General features: G+C 34.6%; 1 protein-coding gene and 1 pseudogene across 1 annotated transcript in view; both read left to right on the forward strand.

Annotated features, from left to right (window-relative positions):
* The window catches only part of SOS2 (SOS Ras/Rho guanine nucleotide exchange factor 2), a 77,809-nt gene that overhangs the window by 11,654 nt on the left and 43,687 nt on the right, over window positions 1-22,468 (forward strand). The window contains exons 2-6 of the mRNA XM_016198088.2: window positions 5,594-5,719; window positions 9,330-9,461; window positions 10,356-10,520; window positions 16,840-17,043; window positions 20,761-20,904. Coding sequence (XP_016053574.2) covers window positions 5,594-5,719; window positions 9,330-9,461; window positions 10,356-10,520; window positions 16,840-17,043; window positions 20,761-20,904 — 771 coding nt within the window. The remainder of the gene's footprint in view (window positions 1-5,593; window positions 5,720-9,329; window positions 9,462-10,355; window positions 10,521-16,839; window positions 17,044-20,760; window positions 20,905-22,468) is intronic.
* LOC107525852 (large ribosomal subunit protein eL6-like) lies at window positions 17,073-19,806 on the forward strand (annotated as a pseudogene).

The following is a 22,468-nucleotide window of genomic DNA, read 5'->3' on the forward strand; positions in this document are numbered from 1 at the left end:
GTATTACTCTTTTAGTACAGGCACCTTGTCAGACAGATCTTCTTTAAGAAAGAGTACACATGGTAGTTTGGTAGTATGCCCAAGGAGCTTTAACTTTGACTGAATAAAATATATCTAGTAATCATGATCTTTTCCCAGTTCACAGGAAAAAAGGCCAATATTACTTTTATTTTCAATTTTATTTTTTTCTCATGAGCTTTTCTTAAGTCTGTGGTGCCTGTTTCAGCTAACTTGCTAATGGGTAGTGGAACGTTATAAAATACATGGACAAGAGATACAGAAATTTTACAGGGAAAACAGCTTATGATACTTTTTGTTTTCTCTTACAAACATGGGCCTATAGTTTAAAATTATATAGTCATTTATACTAACAGTATCCCTGCTTACTATGGTGAAATATAAATATCTTAATATTTCATGTTCTGCCAAGAGCACTGTGACTTCCAAATGCTCTGCCACTGGAACAAGTTGGGAACCATTGATCTAGCCTGTACTTTCTTGGCTTTACAGGCTAATAGCCTACCTGTATGGGAAGGTACTTAGAGCTCACATGCCATTTCGTTACAGTCAAGGACAATTTTAATGACAAAAATTTTAGCTTCAGCTAATAGTCTTTTTTACATGTTTTGATTATTTTATGGTGAGCCCTCACCTAAGCTAAATTGAGTGAGATTCCTGGCCAGTAATACCTCATTTTAAATAAACCTACATTGAAAACCTGTCAAGCACCTAATTAAGAGCTTTGAATCTGAGAAGTGAATGTTAATAGACAGTGGGAATAGGGGAACATAGAGTGAGAATCTCCTCATTTATAATGTTTCATGAGATAACTGAGTCCCAGGTACATACCTGGTGAAATAAAAACAAATATTATAGAGTGCTTAATTTTCCCCAGCCTCCAGTTTTCAATCATGCCAAGAAATCTGTTTGCTACTGTGAAGTTTATTTATTTAGCAAGTATTTACTGAGTGCTTTCTTTATGTATGGCATAGTAGGTACTAGGTTACCTGTGTGTTAGGAATAGAGTGGAGAAGTAGGAAGAAACCAAAAACATAAGAAATTGTTCCCGGCCTTAGTGAGTTTATAGCATTCAACTCTGGTTTCAATTCTTGATTATATACCTTGATCAGATTACATATTTTTTATTATTTTAACATCTTTATTGGAAGTATAATTGACGTACAATAAATTGCACATATTTAAAGTGTACAGTTTAAGTCTTTATGCATGTATATACATCAGTGAAACCATCACAATAAAGATAGTGAGTATATCCTTCAGCCCCATAAATTTTCTCATGACTCTGTGATTCTCCCTCCCATTCTTCCCCATTTGTCATCTCCAAGCAATCACTGATTTGCTTTCTATCACTGTAGATTGCACTTTCTAGAGTTTTTTAAAATAATGGAATTATCCAGTATTTTGTCTGGTGTCTTTCACTCAACGTAATTATTTTCAGATTCACCTGTGTCATTGCGTATATCAACAGTTCATTCCTTTGTATTGCTCGGTAGTATCCCATTGTGTGTATAACACTGTTTGTTTATTCATTCGCCTGTTGATGTGTATTTGGTTTTCAGATCTTGACTATTACAAATAAAGGTGCTGTAAACATTTGTGTACAAGTGTTTGGATAGCCATGTATTTCCTTTTCTTTTGGATAATTACTGAAGAATGGCTGACTCAGATAGTAGATGTATATTTTAAGTAACTATCAAACTGTTTTCCATTCAAATATTTATACAGCTTTACCTTCCCACCAGCCATACAAGAATTCTAGTTCTTTCCTGCCAACACTTGGTATTTAATTTAATTTTAGCCACTCTAATAGATGTGTATCTTGTTGTAGTTTTAATTTGCATTTCCCTGATGTTAATAATGTTGAGCATCTTTCATGTTCTTATTTGCCATCAATATATTATCTTTGGTGAAGTACTCGGATCTTTTGCCCATTTTTGCTGCCCATTGTTTGTTTTCTTATTGTTGAGTTTTGAGAATTCTTTATATGTCTGAATACAAATTCTTTATCAGATACATGCTCTACAAGGATTTTCTTCTAGTCTATAGCTTATCTTTTATTTTCTTAATATTATTTTTGAAAAGCAAAAGTTTTAAATTTTTATGAAGTTTATCCATTTGCTTTTGTAGAGACTATGCCTTTAGTGTCATATCTAAGAAATCTTTAGTTAACTTAGGGTTACAAAAATGTTCTTTTTTTCTTCTAGAAGTTTTATAGTTCTAGGTTTTACATTTTGATTTATGATCTGTTTCAGTTAATTTTTATATATGATGAGAATTTTGTATATTTTATGTTTGTGTTTTTGCGTATGGATATCTGGTGGTTCTATCACCATTTATTAAAAAGGCTATCCTCCTTTGCTAATGGCCTTTGTGCCTTTACAGAATCATTTATCTATATATATATGTGGTTTTATTTCTGGATTCTCTATTCTATTCCATTGATCTTTGTGCCTATCTTTACATCAATACCACGATATTTTGATTATGGTAGCTTTATAAAAATTTTTGAAGTCAGGTAGTTTTAGCCCTCCAACTTTGTTCTTTTTTACAGTTGTTTTGATTATTCTAGGACCTTTGTATTTTCATAAGAATTTTAAAATCTGGATATCAATTTCTACAAAAAAAATCTGCTGGAATTTTTATTGGGATTGTGTTGAATTTATATATCATTTGAGAGGAATTGACATCTTAATAATATTGAGTAGTCTAACCTATAAAGTATATCTTTTCATTTATCTAGGCCTTTTAAATTTTCTGTCAGCAATATTTTGTACTGGTTAGTGTATATCTTTAGAACAAAATTTATTGCCTTTTCTTTTTTTCCTTTCTTAAGATTTCTTTGGCTAACCTAGGTTCTTTGTATTTCTCTACAGATTTTAGAATCAGCCTGTCAATTTCTATTTTAAAGCCTTGTTTTTTCTTTTTAAGTTGAATTTTAGCTCGTTCAGAACAAACAAAACTTCCAGTATTCTCAACATTTGCAGCCTTGCAGAAATCTTGGCAATGGAATGAAGAATTTGACATAAATAAATGTCACACTGTATAGCCAAAGGGATTTACTTCTACATTGTGCCAGAAACTCAAATATTAGTTGATTGAGCAAATACACTGGCAGGAATTTTTATTTGATTGTGAATATTGAGAACTTAAAAATATAAGTTAGGAAACATTCTGAAATTCATTAAATCTAGTGTTTATTGGGGTAAAAAATAATTTAAAGTTTAATGCTTTTATGTGTGTTGATGCCTGGATCTATAGTACTATGACTATTTTGTTTACAGTGTATGCGTAAGGAAATACCTTCTGGCAATTTGAAAATATGATGTAACTAAAATACAAGTCTGACTTGTTAATCTACTATTAAAGACTGAAAATTATTTTAATTGCTCTTTTTCTGACTAGTCCTTCAGAAAAAAAATAATAGGTGAGTTTGTTCTAATGTGGTACTTTTATGTTTATTGTATCTTAGGGAGCTGAGATAGTAAATCTGTCGAAGTGCAAAGTATGATTATCTTTTATTGTCATCTTGATGTCCTGTTAGTATTCATGGGTAGGATTTTAACATTGTATATTTGTTTTTATGATTTTTCATATTTGCAATTACTTTTAGAAGTTTGGCATAAGAAACTTTGATGTTCAGTGTTGAAGTTCCTGTGCAGATCATTTACTAAAATACAGTCATAGAAAAAAAATCCATCCCAGTTAGACATTATCTTAATTCTCATTCACATTTCCACTGAGTAGGGTCCTTGGCTTTTATGGAATGATGTTATAAGAAATAGCCCTGTGGCTCAGCCCACATGGCTTAGCAATTGGGCATCAACCAGGAGATCCAGGAGATCGAGGTTTGATTCCTGGTCAGGGTACATGCCTGGGTTTTGGACTTGACCCCCAGTGCGGGGTGTGTGTGTGTGCAGGAGGCAGCCAATCAATGACTCCCTCATCACTGATGTTTCTCTCTCTCTCCCCCCTCTTCCTTCCTCTCTCTGAAATCAATAAAGTTGTATTTTAAAAAAATATTAAAAGAAAAGGAAAGAAATAATTCTGTGAACTCCACTGCTAAACTTCCAGTGTAAACTTTCATTTTATATAAAAAAAGAAAGTCTTTTTAATCATATTGATCTAATAGAAATATATAGTAAGATGTAGTTAAGTTTCCTCTTGTCATGTTAAAGTGCAAGATGTAAGAGGAAATATTTATGTCCCCCAAATCCATTTTGAATTTATAAGAAAACATAAAGCCTGACTTTTTGTATGTTGGCCCTATATGAATTTCTAACTGCCTTACTTAAACTCTTATCCAAACTTCTTAAAAAATATTCTTATTGTCTTATGTGTCCTTCCTCTTTCCCACTTCCTTGCTTCAAATCATGTTTCTCACAGTGATTTGTTACAATATTCCATATCACTAAGGATAAAAAGTACTTTATTGTGTACATTATCTGTTGACTTTCCAGCATGGAAGATAAGGATTTAATATTTATTTATATATGTGTGTGTGTGTGTGTGTGTGTGTGTGTGTGTATAAATGTATAATCTTTACTGATTTCAGAGAGAGAAAAGGAGAGGGAGAGAGAGAGATAGAAACATCAATGATGAGAGAGTCATTGACCGGCTGCCTCCTGCACACCCCCACTGGGGAGCAAGCTTGCAGCCTGGGCATGTGTCCTAACTGGGAATCAAACCGTGATCTTCTGGATCATAGGTTGATGCTCAACCTCTGAGCCATGCTGGCTGGGCATATACAAGGAACATTTTGACAACTGCCAGATGGGAGGGTGGTTGGGGGTATGGGAGAAAAAGGTGAAGGGATTAAGAAGTACAAATTGGTAGTTACAGAACAGTCATTGCGTACAGCATAGGGAATATAGTTAATAATATTGTAATTGCTACATATGGTGTCAGATGGGTACTAGATTTATCAGGGTGATCACTTTGTGAGTTATAGAAATGTCTAATCACAGGATTGTACCTGAAACTAATATAATATTGTATGTCAACTGTATTTGAAAAATAAAAAATTATTAAAGGGCAAAAAAAAATAAGAACTTTAACAACAAAAAAGGCTCAGCACAGCTACATGGCAACAATAAGGAAGGAGTGTATACAATTGTAAAAGGAAGTGGACTAGCATCTATTTTGTAGAGCAGTTCTATAATTTGTAAAATAGTATGGCTAGTCAGAGATACCTCTATAGCTGGGATTTCTGACCTAGTGTTCAGGGACTTTTAGTAGGTGTATTATTAGTTAACTTCAGAGTATCTGTGATTCCTCTGAGATTGTATAGAATATTTCCTGTGTATATGCTTTTTTGGTGGGAAGGAGGGAGAAGGGCCAATAGACTTTCATAGGATCCAAAAAAGTTTAAGAACCACTGCTCTGTGGGTTAAGAAAGACTTACAAAGATCAACAAATACAGGTATTGTGTTTTGTGTGTGTGTGTGTGTGTGTGTTTTATGTCAGTATTTGAGTAATCATGCTGATATATATTAATTATACATAAAAGTCTCTGACTTTTATTCAGTAAAATATTATTTTGCCTGTATATTAACTGAGAACTTTGTTTTTAAAGGTTCAAGAGCAAGTACATCCCAATCTCTCAGCTAATGAAGAATCTCTCTATTATATTGAAGAGCTGATTTTTCAGCTGCTTAATAAATTATGCATGGCCCAACCAAGGACTGTTCAAGATGTGGAGGTAAAAACTATTTTGTTATTTCAAAAACTCACTGAACTACTGTACAAATAAATTTTTGAATCCAAATATATATCATTCTAAATTATTGTGAAAACTAACTCCATTCAAATCATATGTGGCCTATATGGTCAGTTCATTTTTGACAAACATATTAAGGCAATTCAATGGGGAAAGGGAAGTTTTTCAGCAAAAACCAAAAAAAAATGCTAGAACAGCTATCTAAATTTAAGGAGCAAAAAACCTTGAAACCTATCTCACACAATTAATTCATGATGGATCATGATCTTAAAAGCTGAAACTTTAGTTTCTAGAAGAAAATGCAGGAGCATACTTTCATAACCTGAGGTTAAGCAAGTTTTTTTTGTTTTCTTTTTTACAGAGGACTCAAATACAATAAGTATTAAAGAATAAAATTAATGAGGGAAAAAAAGGTGTAAGTCACAGACCAGGAGAAAATGTTTGTAGTATGTATTCCTTACAAAGAATTTGTATACAGAATATGTTAAGAACTTCTACAAATCAATAATAAAAAGACACCCTACTTTTACCCCAAATGGGCAAAAGTCTTGAATAGACATTTCATAAAAGAAGATCTACTAATGGTCAGTAAACACATGAAACGTTGCTCAATCTCACAAGTCATCAGGGAAATAGAAAGTAAAACCACAATGAGATACCATTTCAAACACACTGAAAGCGATAAAATTAAAGACATAACACCAAGTATTGATGAGATGTAAAGCAAAGAGAACTGTTTACATTGGGAATGGAAAATTGTATAACCACTTTGGAAAATTGTTGGCAGTTGTTTATAAAGTTAAATATATATCTAGCCTATGACCTAGCAGTTTTACTCCTAGGTATTTAACCCTAGATGAATGAAAATATATGTTCACAAAAAGGCACACATGAATGTCCAAACAGTTTTATTCATAATAGCCAGAAATTGGAAACAACCAAATTTCCATCAACAAGAAAATGGGGCCCTGCTGGTGTGTCTAAGTGGTTGAGCATTGACCCAGGAACCAAGCCCTCATGGTTTGATTCCCAGTCAGGGCGCATGCTGGGCTTTCAGGCTCAATCCCCAGTAAGGGGCGAACAGGAAACAGTCAATCGATGATGTTTCTCTCTCACTGATGTTTCTCTCTCTCTCTCTCCCTCTTCCTCTGTTTAAAAAAAATGAAAAAGAAAATGGGTAAACAAATTGTGGTAGATTTATAAAATGGGATGCTACTCGGTAATAAAAGAAAAGAATGAGCTGTTGATATATGCAATAACATAGCTACAATTCACAGACATAACATAGAGCAAAAAAAGCCAGACCCCAGAGAGTACATATTGTATGATACCATTTAAGTGAAGTTCAGAAACAGCTAAAATTAATGGTGATAGAAATCAGGATGATGGGTGGCTGCCTTTGAGGGGTGGAGATTAGATGCTAGAAATGTTCTGTATCTTGATTAGGAAAGCATTTTTCAAAGCTCATTGAATTGTACACTTCAGATCTGTGCATTTTGCTGTGTATAACTATTGCCTCACCCTAGCCAGTTTGGCTCAGTGGTTAGAATCTTGGCCGGTAGGTAGACTGAGAGATCCTGGATTGGATTCTGGCCAAGGGCATGTACCATGGTTGCAGGCTCAATCCCCGGCCCCTTTTGGGGGGAGTGCTGGAGGCAACCAATTGGTGTGTCTCTCACATCGATGTTTCTCTCTCAGAAAAGCAATGGAAAAAATATCCTTGGGTGAGGATTTTAAAAAAAGAAATTGCCTCAATAAAGGAATAATATATTGCCCTGGCTGATGTGGCTCAGTTGGTTGGTCACACCCTCAGTTCCCAGTTAGGGTACATACCTAGGTTGTGGGTTTGATCCACATTACCCCAGTTGGGTGTGTGAGAGGCAGCTAGTCAGTTTCTCTTCCTCCCTCCCACCCTCTGTCTAGAATCAATAAACATATCCTCAGGTGAGGATTAAAATAAATAAATAAATAAAAAATAAAGGACTAGTATAAATCTCAAGGATGTAGTGCTAAAATATTTTGGTTCAGCTACATAGGAGTATTTTTAGATTTTTAGAAATAACTGTCAGTATAGCTTTCAGAAATTCCTTTTTTAAAATTGAATTTATTGAAGTGACACTGATTAACAAAATTATACAGATTTCAGGTGCACAATTCTACAACACATCATCTGTACCCCATATTGTGAGCTCACCCCAAGTAAAGTCTCCATCCACCATTGTTTATTCCTCCTATATCCTTCTCCACCTCCCCCAACCCCCCTCTTTCCCTGCTTCGAAATCACCACCTTGTTGTCCGTGTTGTCTGTGGCCCAAGAGTTTTTTCTCTTTCTCTTTTGCTTAATCCCTCCACACCCCCAGCCTGTTCCCCCCTTCCCCAACAGCTGTCAGCTTGCTTTCTATCTATGAGTCTGCCTTTTGCACTATACTGTGTATATCACCTTTCCTTTGAAGGTTGTTTCTGTAATAAGGCAACAGCTTCCAGTATGAAGGAAAATCTTATTTTGGAGTAATTGAGCTATTAAGAGTTTCAGGGACTTTGGACATTAAAGTAAAGCATTTGTTTCCCTAATCTCTGCTGTAAGAATTGGTCATTAAATAAATGTAATAAAAGCATACTTTTCAATAGCTAAAGATGCTAAAAGCTTAGTATAATTTAAAAAATTAGAAATTCTGCTAAATTGGGGTTTGATTCAGCTATCTTTACTTCTCACTATTCGTGCCAATCACTGGTTCAAGTTAAGGTTAGATAAACCATAATAATAACCTAAAAGGCTTGGACTCTTTTTTTGCTAAGAGATGCATTTCTTTAAGTCACTCTCTAAGTTCTGCCACCCACTTGATCCTCTAAGAGGTACATGATCTCTCTTCTTTTTAAAATTCTTCTCTACATTTGAAACTCTAAGATTAGCAAAAGGAAAACAACTGCTTAATAATTATTAATAATGAGTTAACTTTTTCTACCTGGAAACCTTACTGTATAATCTCTGATATCTTATGCTAGCTTTAATCTCCTAATAATATTACTTTTGTGTGGTTTTTTTTTTCAGTTCCGTTTTAATTATGATTACACTTAAAGCTGTCTGTTTAAATTTCACCTTTTTATTTACCTATGGGAATTACGTGGAAAAAATATTGATTGTTAATTTTTTAAAAAATTTTACTTATTATAGGAATAAAAACATTATATTACTATTACCTGCTACAATTAAGAATGGTGATAGCCCTGGCTGATGTTACTCAATGGTTAGAGCCTTGGCCCATGGACTGAAGGGTCCCAGGTTCAATTCCCGGTCAAGGGCACGTACCTGGGTTGCAGGTTCCATCCCCAACCCCGGTTGGGGCATGAGCAGGAGGCAACCAATTGATATGTCTCTCTCACATTGATGTTTCTCTCGCTCTCTCGCTCTCTCGCTCCCTCCCTCCCTCTTTCCCTCTCCCCCCCTTCTCCCTCCCACTCTCTCTAAAAATCAATGGAAAAAATATCCTTGGGTGAGGATTAAGAAAAACAAAAACAAAAGAATGATGATAATGTTGTATGAATTTTCCACTTATGAGCACTTCTATTAATAATACTGCTATGATCTAAACAGGAACGAGTTCAAAAGACCTTTCCTCATCCAATTGATAAATGGGCTATTGCTGATGCACAGTCTGCCATAGAGAAACGAAAACGAAGAAATCCCCTCTTACTGCCTGTGGACAAAATCCATCCTTCACTGAAGGTAATAAAAAAAAAAATAAAACATTGGGGAAGTTCTTTATAACAAATAATACTTATATAGTATTTATTGATTGATATATATATACATTATATACATTATTTATATAACATGGTCTATGTTACTGTATTTGTGCACTTTCGTGTGTGTATATTTGTACTTACACATGTATATCTTAATATGTGTACAAAATAAAAATAAGTATAGTTTGATAAAAATCAGATTGCCTTTCAGATAATATTAAAAGTTAATGATAAGCAATAATGCATCTTCGTGGCATCTTCTGATGACTCCTACCCCTGGCTGATTTTCAGTCTTTTGTTGATTAAGAAAATACATGTCAAAAACTGAGTTCAGAACTGTTTTTAAATTAATCTCTGTTTATCACAGATATTTTTATATATATAGGAAAGTAGACTAGGGGATATTATTTTGTCTATAGGAAATACTTGGAGTGTACGTGGATTTGAATACCCCTTCGTAGCAATTTTAAGAACTTCCCTTTTACAGATACATACCCTCTCAATAGAAACCATAATTTGAGGATATTGGTTAAAGCAAGGTCCTTGGAGATAGCAGATACTTTTCAAAGGGTTTTAGATAATGTATTAATTAGGAAGTTTTCAATGAAGTCCACCCCAAGATTTCTTTATCAGAATGAACTATCTTTTTGTTTGATTTTAAAGGCATATTTATTAGATTAAATGTCTCTTTATTTAAAAATCCCTTGGTACTGGGACCAATAACTCATTTTATATGTATGGTACCTGTAAGTTTAGACATTTGGTTTATAGAAAGTTCTTTATAAGTGAGAATGTTAAGTTAAAGTTTTAAATGTTTAACTGGTACTTGATAGTGTCATTTTTTTAGAATTGAATTGTTTATTTTTTTCCACAGGAAGTTTTAGGGTACAAAGTGGACTACCATGTGTCCTTATATATTGTGGCTGTACTAGAGTATATCTCAGCTGATATTTTGAAATTGGCTGGTAATTATGTTTATAATATTCGACATTATGAAATATCTCAGCAGGACATTAAAGTGTCAATGTGTGCAGATAAGGTAAGTTTTAAAAGATATTTAAGTTGAATAATAGTGACTGTATGTTACTTCTATCTCCCACTTTTTAATGATTATATTAGTAATTTTTATAACTTCTGGTTTTGGAAGACAGAAAAATGCTGGCTTTACAGACTAACCATGATATTTCCAGATTTTTCACCATATGACAAGATGGAAATCTCTTTTTTTCCCAACAAGAATCTTTTACCTACAGGAAAAAAACATGCAGAACCTCAAACCAATTTAAGAAAAGTAGTCTGAGTTTTATAGTTTTATTTATTTATTTGTTTGAGTTTTATAGTTTTAGGAACAGAATATGTACAGAGTATTCAGATACTTTTAAGCATAAGAAGTCATTTTGGGAAACATAATTTGGTTTCATAGAATAGCCTAGTGGGGCACAGGAGAGAGAAAAAGACTTTGCAATGCCAAAGTTACTTCCTTTTGATAATTTGTTGTATCTCTTCCTTTCTGGCTATAAGCTACTAAGGAAAAAAATTGAGTATTTTTTTTCTCTCCTCCTTTTCTTTCCTTTCTACTTTTCTTTCTTTTTTCCTTACTTTTTAAATCAATATTATTGAGTACCTTTCATGGGCCAGTTGCTGTTCTGAGCATTGAAGATACAGCAGTGAACAAGTCAGCAAACCCTGTGTTAAAAGGAATTTATTTTAATGGGAAATAGGAATATTGTAAACAAATAATTGCAGCATAATGTATTTAAAATTATTAAATAGATAAGTCAGGGGTGTAGGGGAGACCAGGAAAACTTCACAAAGAAGATGCCTAAACGAGACCTCTAAGGGTGAATAGCCCTCAGGACCTGGCATATGCTAGTGGTTCTCTACTTTGACTATACATCAAAATTACCAGAAAGCTTTTAAAGAATACTGATGTGTCTCACCCACAAAGATTCTAATTTACTTAGCCTGGGTTAGGCCTCCAAGCCTCAGTATTTTCAGATTTTTTGAAAGTATCCCAGGTGATCCTGATGAGCAAAAATGATTAAGTAAAAATGATTTTTTACTTAAATTTCATAGAAGTTTTTTCTTATTTCTATTTTGACTTCGAAAATTATGATGGCATGTTTTTTTTTTAAACTTTGTTTTTGTTTTTATCTCAGAGTTTTAGTAAAATTACCCGTTCCCTGAACCACTTGAGAGTAAGTTGCCACATGGTTTAGTGTCCTACAAACAAAAACATTTTCCTACATAACCACAGTTTAAATTTATCCATTTGTTTATTTTAATATGGACTCAGATTCTTATTTTATTCATTGGGCCCTAATCCATTACTTCATTATTTAGATACTCATTGTCCCACATTTGGCCAGTGGGAGCTCCTTCAAGTTGGTATCATTGCGCTGGTCTCTTAGAGGCCAGAGTTAAGGAACACACACACACACACGCACACACACACACACACACACTTATTATAAGTTCACAGATCTCTCCAAACCAAGTTTCACAAGTTTACTTTAGCCTCTCCTTTTTCTTTTTCTTTTTCTTTTCCTTTATCCTCACCCAAGGATATGTTTATTAATTTAACTTTTTTATCCTCACCAGAGGATATTTTTTTCCATTGCTTTTCAGAGAGAGTGGAAGGAAGAGAGAGTAAGAGCGAGAGAGAGGGAGAGAGAAACATCAATGTGAGGCACATCGATTGGTTTCCTCTCACACTCACCCTGATTGGGGCTAAGGATTGAGCCTGCAACTGAGGTACATGCCATTGGCCAGAATCGAACCTGGGACCCTTCAGTCCACACACTGATTCTCTAACCACTGAGCCAAACTGGCTAGGGCTATGTTTATTAATTTTAGAGAGAGAGGAAGGGAGACAGAGAGAGAAAAAAACATTGATCAATTGCCTTCTGTACATGCCCCACCTAAGGATGGAACCTGCAACCTAGATATGTGCCCTGACTGAAAATCGAACCTGCAGCCTTTTTGGTGTACAGGATGATGCTCCAACCAATTGAGCCACCCAGCCAGGGCTAGCCTCTCCTTTTTCATATTTGTAGTTCCCTTCTCTGGTAGGAAGAAACGCTCCCATTTTTCTTAATATATTATTTTCTTATTTGATCAATCCTCCTATTTAACCAATTTCTGGCAGTCCTCTCTTTCCCACTGGTGTAGGCACCCTCCTTAACCCTCTTTTGGCTCGGGAATCCCTTTTCCCTTGATATATACTCTCCTTACCCTCCCACCCCGCCAAGCTTGTACAATCCCATGTTGGGCTGCTGCTGTGGACTATTTTCTCCAACACCCTTCATCAAGCTGCGCTGTCATATGGATAGTCTCTACACCCCAGTTGATCTCCAACATCCCTTGTGATGTGTGCTCCTCTCTACAGACATCCGCCTTACTCCACTCAGAGTCTGTCACCCTAAGATGAGCCACCCCAGCTTTTCCCCACCCTCACCCTGCAGGGCTTCTTACCTTATTTGCTCCATTTCCCCCTCCCACCCATTAGCCTTGGCCAGAATTGTTGAGGAACTGTGGGAAGGGAAGACTTTATACCATATTTGAGGTTCACCTTTTCCATGACTGTTTTTAAAGGTAAAAACAATTAAATTCTAAATAATTTACAGTTTCAGAATTACAACAGGCCAAATCCTCACAATAAACTGACAAATCATCACATAGCTTCTGTTTGGACACTGGGGTACTTAGTCCTTAAAAATTATTCACCCATTTTTATAAAATCCTAATTAGGTGAAATATCTTTCTCATTCAAAGTTAAAGTAGACTTCTCTATTAACTTCCATTCATTAACTCTAATTCTTTCTTCTGAATTACATAAAATCAAAGTGTTTTTCAGAATACATCATTTGAAGCATTTCTTTATGAACTAAATCTTTACCTTTTGAGACTTTAAAAAACAATCTTCATATGACATGATTTTCAGATCCCACTGTTACATTGCTCTTAGCCTATAATTTCTAAAACTAAAGACAACATTCTAGATTTGGTCTGACCAACACCGATAACAATGAAATGCCCTCCTTTATTCTATGTTATTCTGTTATAATTTCAGCATTTTTTTTTTTTTGGCACCCATGTTAATCTGTTTACTTACTGAGTTTGCAGATATCCAAACTTCCTAGGAATTTTCACATGAGGTACTATTTATTATGTTATGTCTTTGATTTCTTAGAACTTGCTGTTGATTTTTTTTCATGTAAGTTTGAACTCAAATTTATCTCTAGAACATTTCACACTGTTATTGAGACTGTGCTCTAACATATCAAGGTATTATAAAACTAATTTTGTCATTCAGCATTTTCAATATCCTACCCAGCTTTTTGAAATGTATGCAAATCTGAGAAAGTTTTAGTTAGAATTATTAAAAATACTGAAAAACATGTATAAAAAATGATACTTCTCACGTTATTAGAAGCATTATTCTAAGAATAAATTACTACTTTTTTAAAAAAAATATGCCTTTATTGATTTCAGAGAGGAAAGGAGAGGGATAGAGAGATAGAAACATCAGTGATGAGAGAGTCATTGATTGGCTGCCTCCTGCATGCCCCCAACTGGGGATTGAGCCCACAATCTGGGCATGTGCCCTGACCGGGAACCGAACCCCAATCGCCTGGATCCTGGGTCGACACTCAACCACTGAGCCACGCCCAGCCGGGCACCACTTTTTTTTTTTTTTTTGATGGCTTTTTAGTCAGCTACTATTTTGCCTCTTGTCTAACTTAGTGGTCAACAAACTTTGTCTGTAAAGGACCAGAGGGTAAGTATTTTAGGTTTTATGGGTCATACAATCTCTTTTGCAACTGCTCATCTTTGCCTTTATAAAGCAGGAAGGCAGCCATAAACAAATGAGTGTGGGCTGTGTTCTAGTAAAACTGTTGCAGTGGGCGTGATATGGCCTGTGTGCTATAGTTTGCCCATCCTTTTCTACCATGATCCCAAATTTGTTATAAGAGATTGTCATATGCTTGGCTTAAAATTAAGATGACTTTATTTGTGAGTCTAGTGCTGTGATTGGAATAATGAGATTAGTATGACATAGTGTGATCTTAGTAAATCTAAACCGATTTTTAGTGATCTCTATTTCAAGAGCTCAGAAACCATCTTGTTTAGTAAACTATTTGAGTAAATGATTTCTAGGAATTTGCATAATTTGCCAGGCAAGGTCATATAATTTGCCAGGCAGGGAACTTGAGAATCAACCTTTTTCCTTTACATTTAAAAATAAAAGCAACATTTGACTATATGAGGTATTCAGGCACATCAAAGGTTGCTTAGAATAGACAACCACAGGAAAGAGTTGTATAGCTCAACTCCTGCTATCTTTGTAACTAGTAAGGAAAATAATATTCAGACTGGAAAAATAGAACACATATGCTTAAGAGGAAAATTGATGTCTAAGAAAGGCAAGAGAGTAAGACAGCACAGAGCAGCTCTGAAATTTTCTTCTCCAGGCCCAGATGTAATAGGAATTGAGTTCTTTGTTTTTTCTTTCATGATAATATTACTCCATCTGTTCCAACAACTGGCTCTACTTCTTTGAACATGACCAAAAAATGCTTTTGATTGGTCTAACATATTTTTCTGATCTTTAACTCATTTGGACTTTAGCCTTCTTTACAAGTCTAATAGTTTACAAACATATACAATGCATGTATGTTCTTTAATACATGTATTTGTGCATTTATTGTCTGTCAGATGGTGTGGATTTTAAGATGAAATCATGGTTCTTATCCTTAGAAATTTCAATACAAATGTTTATGTAGGAAAGAAAGAAGATTGTTACTAGAGGACTGAAGCCAGTGGAAAAGATTCTGAAAGGGGAACCAGGGAGAGTGGGAAAAGCTATACAAAAAAATTATATTGGAGCCAAGTGATGAAAATAGCTAGGTATTTGTCAGATAAATAAATGCAATAGTTGGAAGGGAAGTAAGAGAAGACATTCTACACAGAGGAGAATACAAGGAACTAACCAGATTTAAGAGATGTTTCTGAATTAGAGTTAACAGGATTTGGGGACAGATTTGATACAGAAGTTGGAGAAGTGGTAATTCTAGGGTAATGACAAGTTTTCTAGTTACAACAATCAAGTAATTGATGTTGTTATTAGTGATGCTGAGGTAGAGTATTCCTATATAGTCTTGGTCAGACAGGGAGATAACTAGCAAGTCTTTCATAACACTTGTCTAGAGTCCAGAGAGATGCTGAGGCTAGAGATAAGCACATTTAAAGAGTCATTATCATGTACATAGTAATTGAAAATCATCTAAGAAGATGAACTCATGTAGGAGAAAGTATAGCAGATGTAATTGACCACATTTAAGAAATATTTCTGAATCAGGAGGGCAGTGTTTATTTCGTTCATTGCTATATTTTAGCAATAAATAGCACAGTTTCTGGTGATCAGTAAATCAGAGTAGTTTCAGAATGAATAAATGAATGATTATTTCATAGTGTGTTGTCAGAATTTCCTCTCATCTCTTTGAAGTTGTTTTATGTTTCGGAGCTTCCTTTTTGGGATTATGCCTTTTCCCCCTGAACTCTAAGAAAATAGTTTTCAGTCAATCTTGAATATATAATTAAGTAGGTCCAATTTTTCTTTATTAACTACTTTTAATTCTGGAAAGTATGGTCACCTTTTTCCTATTATGTTTGATTCACCACTAGTTTTTGCCTGTTAAATGACTTATGTAGCAATCTTTATTATTTTCTGAAAGGGGAAATTGTTGCTATAGCAATTTAAGCTTCTGTGGGGTGCTTGATTTTAACAAATGAATTTAATAGCAGTTGTTAATGTACTAAATATGCTTCAGAAAAGTATCACACTTCTAATCTATTGAGTCCCTCTACTATAAGTATCATTTTATTTTTTTCTCCTTTGAACTCATCTAAGTTCATACAACCATCCTTACTATAAGGCAAGGAACTATCATTCTGAATGTCTGCTATTTGGCAGACATAGTAGTATGCATTTTATATACATTATTTCATTGAATTCTTTCATCAGTTTCATTTTATATATAAGGAATCTGACTTTTAAAAGAATAAACATCTGTAATCACAGGTAAGTAGTAAGTAGTTGAACTAGGATTTACACTTGGATTGTTCTGTGCGCGCACACACACACACACATTTCACTATTTGATTTTTCTTATTTCCAGAAATACTTATTTTCCCCCTTCAACTTTTCATATTTCTTACTTTGAATTTTTTCCTGTATATAAGCCTGTAATATACACAGCTCTCATTGTTTAGTATAATGTTTGAATTGCATGTACTTTGAGATGGTTTTATAAAAGTAAGGAAAATAAGTTATGCATTATTGATTTATTTCTCAGGTTTTGATGGACATGTTTGATCAGGATGACATAGGTTTGGTTTCTCTCTGTGAAGATGAACCTAGCTCCTCAGGTGAATTAAACTACTACGATCTTGTCAGAACTGAAATTGCAGAAGAAAGACAGTATCTGCGGGAACTAAATATGATCATAAAAGTGTTTCGAGAAGCCTTTCTTTCCGACAAAAAGCTGTTTAAACCTTCTGTAAGTTACTTTTTGGGTTTTAAATTCTGTCTATCCCAAAGGTCAGATAGCAGCTTAAAATCATAAATAGTAACTTCATATACTTTATGAGTACATAAAAAAAAAATTCTTTCATGTAGTATTGTGGGATTTTTAAATACATGAATTATTATACTAATGTAATAAGTTTGATGACAGTGAAAATTAGACACAAACTGAGAAAGGGGAATTACACTGGAATGAAATATTTTTCTATTATGCTGTATCTAAGATTTATAGTTACTCATTTGAAGATGGTGAAAAAGATATATGGTATAGAAAAGACATGCTTTTTCCTGTCTTTTGGTAAGTACTTTAAGGCAGCACTTTAAAGTTTTAACAGTGGAACATTTTAGGAATAAAAGTATGCAGAATGTCACACAAACAAAGGCAGAGCTGCTCTGTTGGAAGACAGGGTGGGAGTGGGGAGAGTAGGATGGGATTTAGGGAGCTTTGTCCATCTTTTTGTATCTGTGGCTTTGAAAGTCAACTCTAAAGAATTCAGCTAGACAAATACTCTTAAAAAAAATTTTCCCCCCCTATATACTAACTATGAAATATCAGAAAAAGAAATGAGGAAAACAGTTTCATCTATAATATCAACAGAAAGGATAAAATACCTAGGAATAAACTTAACAAAGGAAGCGAAGGGCCTATACCCTGAAAACTATAAGGTACTGTTTAAGAAATTGAGAAGACACAAAGAAATGGAAAGATATTCTGTGTTCATGGATTGGAACAATCAACATAGTTAAAATGGCCATATTACCTAAAGCAATATATAGATTTAATGCAATCCCCATCAAAACCCTTAGGACATTTTTCAAAGAAATAGAACAAAAACCCATCAAATTTGTATGGAACTGTGAAGGAGCCAGAATAGCCAAAGCCATCCCAAAAAGATGAAACAAGTCAGAGGTATCACGCTCCCCGACTTTAAGTTAAACTAAAGCTACAATAATCAAAACAGTATGATATTGAGTCAAAACCATACAATGGAGAAAGGAAAGCCTCTTCAATAAGTGGTATTGGGAAAATTGGAAAGCCACATGCAAAAGAATGAAGCTAGACTGCTATTTGACACTGTATACAAAAACTTAATGGATTAAACACTTAGTATAAGACCTGAAACAATAAAATACATAGAAGAAAACATAGGTGCTAAACTTAGGGACCTTGATCTCAGAGAGGCTTTTATGAAGTTGACCTCAGAGGCAAGGGAAAGAAAGCAAAATTAAATGAATGGGAGTACGTAAAAATAAAAAACTTCTGCATTTTAAAAGTAACCATATAGGAAACAAAAAGGCAACCAACCAAATGGGAGAAGATGTTTGTGTTTGTAAACAACACCTCTGAAAAGGGACTAATATTCAAAATATATAAAGAACTCATACAACTCAACAACAACAAAAACAATTAAAAAATGGGCAGAGCCTCTTTCGCAGCTTGCAAGATGGTGGGTGAAAAAGCTGAGAAGCTGGATACTAAGGAGGAGAAACCTGAAGCCAGGAAGACTAATGCTGGTGGCAAGGTTAAGAAGGATAACCTCAAGACCAAGATGCCTAAGAAAGGGAAGCGTCACTGCAGGGAAACCCTGTCCTAGTCAGAGGAATTGGCAGATATTCCTGATCAGCTGTCTATTCCTGAAAGACCATTTGCAAGAGGAAGTATTCAGTAGCTAAATCCAAGACTGAAAAGAGAAAGTTTTCAGTACTGTCACAAAATCAGTTGGTGGCGAGAAGAATGGTGGTACCTGAGTGATTGATTAAACTTTACAAAATGCCCATATCTTATCCTACTGAAGATGTACCTCAAAAGCTGTTGAACCATGACAAGAAACCCTTCAGTCAGCCTGTAAGAAAACTGCAGGCCAGCATCACTCCCAGGGACCATTCTGATCATCCTAACTGGGCACTACAGAGGCAAGAGGGTGGTTTTCCTGAAGCATCTGAGCAGTGGCTTGCTACTTGTGACTGGACCTCTGTCATTTAATTGAGTTCCTCCGCATAGAACACACCAGAAATTTGTCATCACCACCTCCACCCAAATTGATGTCAGTGGTGTAAAAATCCCCAAACATCTCACTGATTATTTCAAGAAGAAACTGTGCTCCCTGGCCAGTTTGACTCGGTTGGAGCATTGTCCCTCCTGCATGTGCACATTATCCTGTGCACATGCAGGAGGCAACCTTTCAATGTTTCTCACTCTCTGTCTCCCCCTTCCTCTCTCTAAAAAATAAATGAAATTTTTTAAAAAAACTTTTTAAAAAAAAAAAAAAGAGAAGAAGCTGCACAAGCCCAGACACCAGGATGGTGAGATCTTTGACACAGGGAAAGAGCAATACGAGATTATAGAGCAGCACGAAGTTAATCAGAAAGCTGTAGACTCGCAAATTCTGGTAAAAATCAAAGCTGTTTCTCAGTTCCAGGGCTACCTTCACTCTGTGTTTGCTCTCACAAATGGAATTTATCCTCACAAACTGGTGTTCTAAATTTCTTATGAAGAACCTAATTAAATATCTGATCTGTTTAAAAAAATAAATTAAAAAATAAACAAAAAACCTGGCTGATACCTCAACAGATACTTTTTCCAAGAAGACATACAAATGGCCAACAGATAAATGAAAAGATGCTCAACCTCACTAGCTATAAGAGAAATGCAAATCAAAACAACAGTGAAATAGCACCTCACACCTGCTAAAATGGCTGTTATCAATAAGACAAGACATAAGTGTTGGAGAGGATATGGAGAAAAGGGAACCCTCATACACTGCTGGTGGGAATGTAAATTGGTACAGTCACTATGGAAAACAGTATGGAGGTTCCTTAAAAATTTAAGAATAGAGCTACCATACAACCCAACAATCCCTCTTCTAGGTGCTTACCCCCCAAATTTGAAACATTTGTACAGGTATTTGTACCCCAGTGTGCATTGCAGCATTATTCACAGTAGCCAAGACATGGAAACAACCAAAGTGTCCTTTGATGGATGACTAGATGAAAATGTACATATATACAATGGAATATTACTCAGCCATGAAAAGAAATGAAATCTTACCATTTGCAACAACATGGATGGACTTAGAGGGTATTATACTAAGTGGAATAAGTCAGACAGAGGACATACATGATTTCGCTTGTGGACTCTAAAACACAAAATGAAACACAAACAAACTTACAGATACAAAGAACAAATTGATAATCCCCAGATGGGCTGGGTTTGCGGTATGGATAAAAAAGGTGAAAGGGATTAAGAAGCACAAATTGCCAGTTATAAAAATAGTCATGGAGATGTAAAGTACAGCTTAAGGAGTATAGTTGATAATATTGTAATAACTATGTATGGTGTCAGATGGGTGCTAGACTTATTGGGGTACATATTTCGTAAGGTATATGAATGTTTGATTACAGAGTTGTTTACCTGAAACTAATATAATTTTATGTCAACTGTAATTGAAAAATAAATTTTACAAAAACTCTCCAGAATCTATATTTTCCAGTACATTTATTATGTGTAATTCAAAAGGCTATTAATTTCCCTTCCTTGTGATTGACTTTTGCTGCGTTTTGGAGTATATTGTATGTCTTGGAATATATTAATATGTGACTGGGTGAAAATACACCCTTAATACTTCTATTACTTTAGTAACTTTTAAACAAAATTCTCAACCTCTCATTTTGACCTTTTTTTTTTTTTCAGGACATTGAAAAGATTTTCAGTAACATATTAGATATACATGAGTTGACAGTAAAACTTTTAGGTTTGATTGAAGACACAGTTGAAATGACTGATGAAAGCAGTCCTCATCCCTTAGCTGGCAGCTGTTTTGAAGATTTGGCAGAAGTAAGTTTTATAAACTGCTTTATTCTCATTTAAGTCTTGAAAGATGTATCAAGAAATTTAGTAACATATTCTTTGTGAAAATTAGAAGACCCTGCTGGCTATTATAAAAAATATTTAAGATTTAACCAATAGCAAAGTACAGTTACACTGTATTTGTAATGACACTTCATAGTGTGTTTATGATAATACTTATAGGGAAAGTTGGTAGAATAGTAACTTTTAAGATTTTTTTAAATGGCAAGTGCTTTTAAAGTAAAAGAAATTTTATTGACCATAGCTGTTTAACTTTTGTGAATTTTAGTCTTAATTTCCAAAAATTGAAAGGGAAGTTTGTATTTTAATTTTGTTTCCAAAGTAAAAATCATTTTGTTGTCTTAAATGATTATAAAAGTAATGTAGCTCATTGTAAAAATAGTCACAAAGAGGCAAATATAAATAAAATGAAAATCACTCCATTTTGCAACACCCAGAGATAAGTTATCCTTATAACGTACAATATTTTCTACACACACATACATATGTGTACTTAGAAAAACATGATCTTACTCTCTTACTATCTTTTTTTTCATTCATTTGTGAATATATCACAAATGTTTTTCAGCTTAATAAATGTACTTCAACACAATTTAAAAAAAAATGTCCTTATTGATTTCAGAGAGAGGAAGGGAGAGGGAGAGAGACAGATAGAAACATCAGTGATGAGAGAGTCATTGATCAGCTACCTCCTGCATGCCCCCTACTGGGGATCGAGCCCACAACCCGGGCATGTGCCCTGACCAGGTTTGGAACCACAATCACTTGGATCATAGGTCGATGCTCAACCGCTGAGCCACACCATCCGGGCAACACAATTTTTAAAAAATATATTTTTATTAATTTTAGAGAGAGAGGAAAGGAGAGGGAGAGAGAAAAACATCAGTGAGAGAGAAATGTCAATCGGTCACCTCCTGCACACCCCACACAGGGGCTTAAGCCCAAAACTCACGCATGTGCCCTGACCTGAAATCAAACCAGTAACCTTCGAGTTCATGGGTCAACACTTAACCATTGAACTACACCAGTCGGGCATCAACACAGTATTAAAATCCAAATGGTACCATGTTGTTATGGAGACATCATAACATTTTATCTATTATCGTTGAGCATGTATATTGTTTCCATTTTTGTTATTGTAAATAATAGTGCAGCAAACATATTCATACTATGCTTTCATAGCCTAATAATTATTTTAGGATATATTCCTAGATGACGAATTATAGTACTAAAGACTTGGTATGTTTTTAGAACTTTGAAACATTTTTCCAAATTTCCTTCCAAATAAGTTCTAGTATATGCAGGCCTTTCCCCCTACACCTCCACTAACTCTGAGATTATGCCATTAATTTTTGTTAGTCTAGTGGTAAAAGAAATTCTGCCATCTCACCGTTCTTTAATTTTGCTTTTTTTTTAAACTAATGATGTTGAACATCTTGTCATACTCATTGGCCATTTTTTATTTCTTTTGGAAAACAGGGTTTTAAAAGTGCATCTTTAGAATTCATGTAAATTTTCTAATTTTATAATC

The sequence above is a fragment of the Miniopterus natalensis genome, chromosome 1 (assembly GCF_054644295.1).
Source record: "Miniopterus natalensis isolate mMinNat1 chromosome 1, mMinNat1.hap1, whole genome shotgun sequence".
NCBI classification, from domain to species: domain Eukaryota; kingdom Metazoa; phylum Chordata; class Mammalia; order Chiroptera; family Miniopteridae; genus Miniopterus; species Miniopterus natalensis.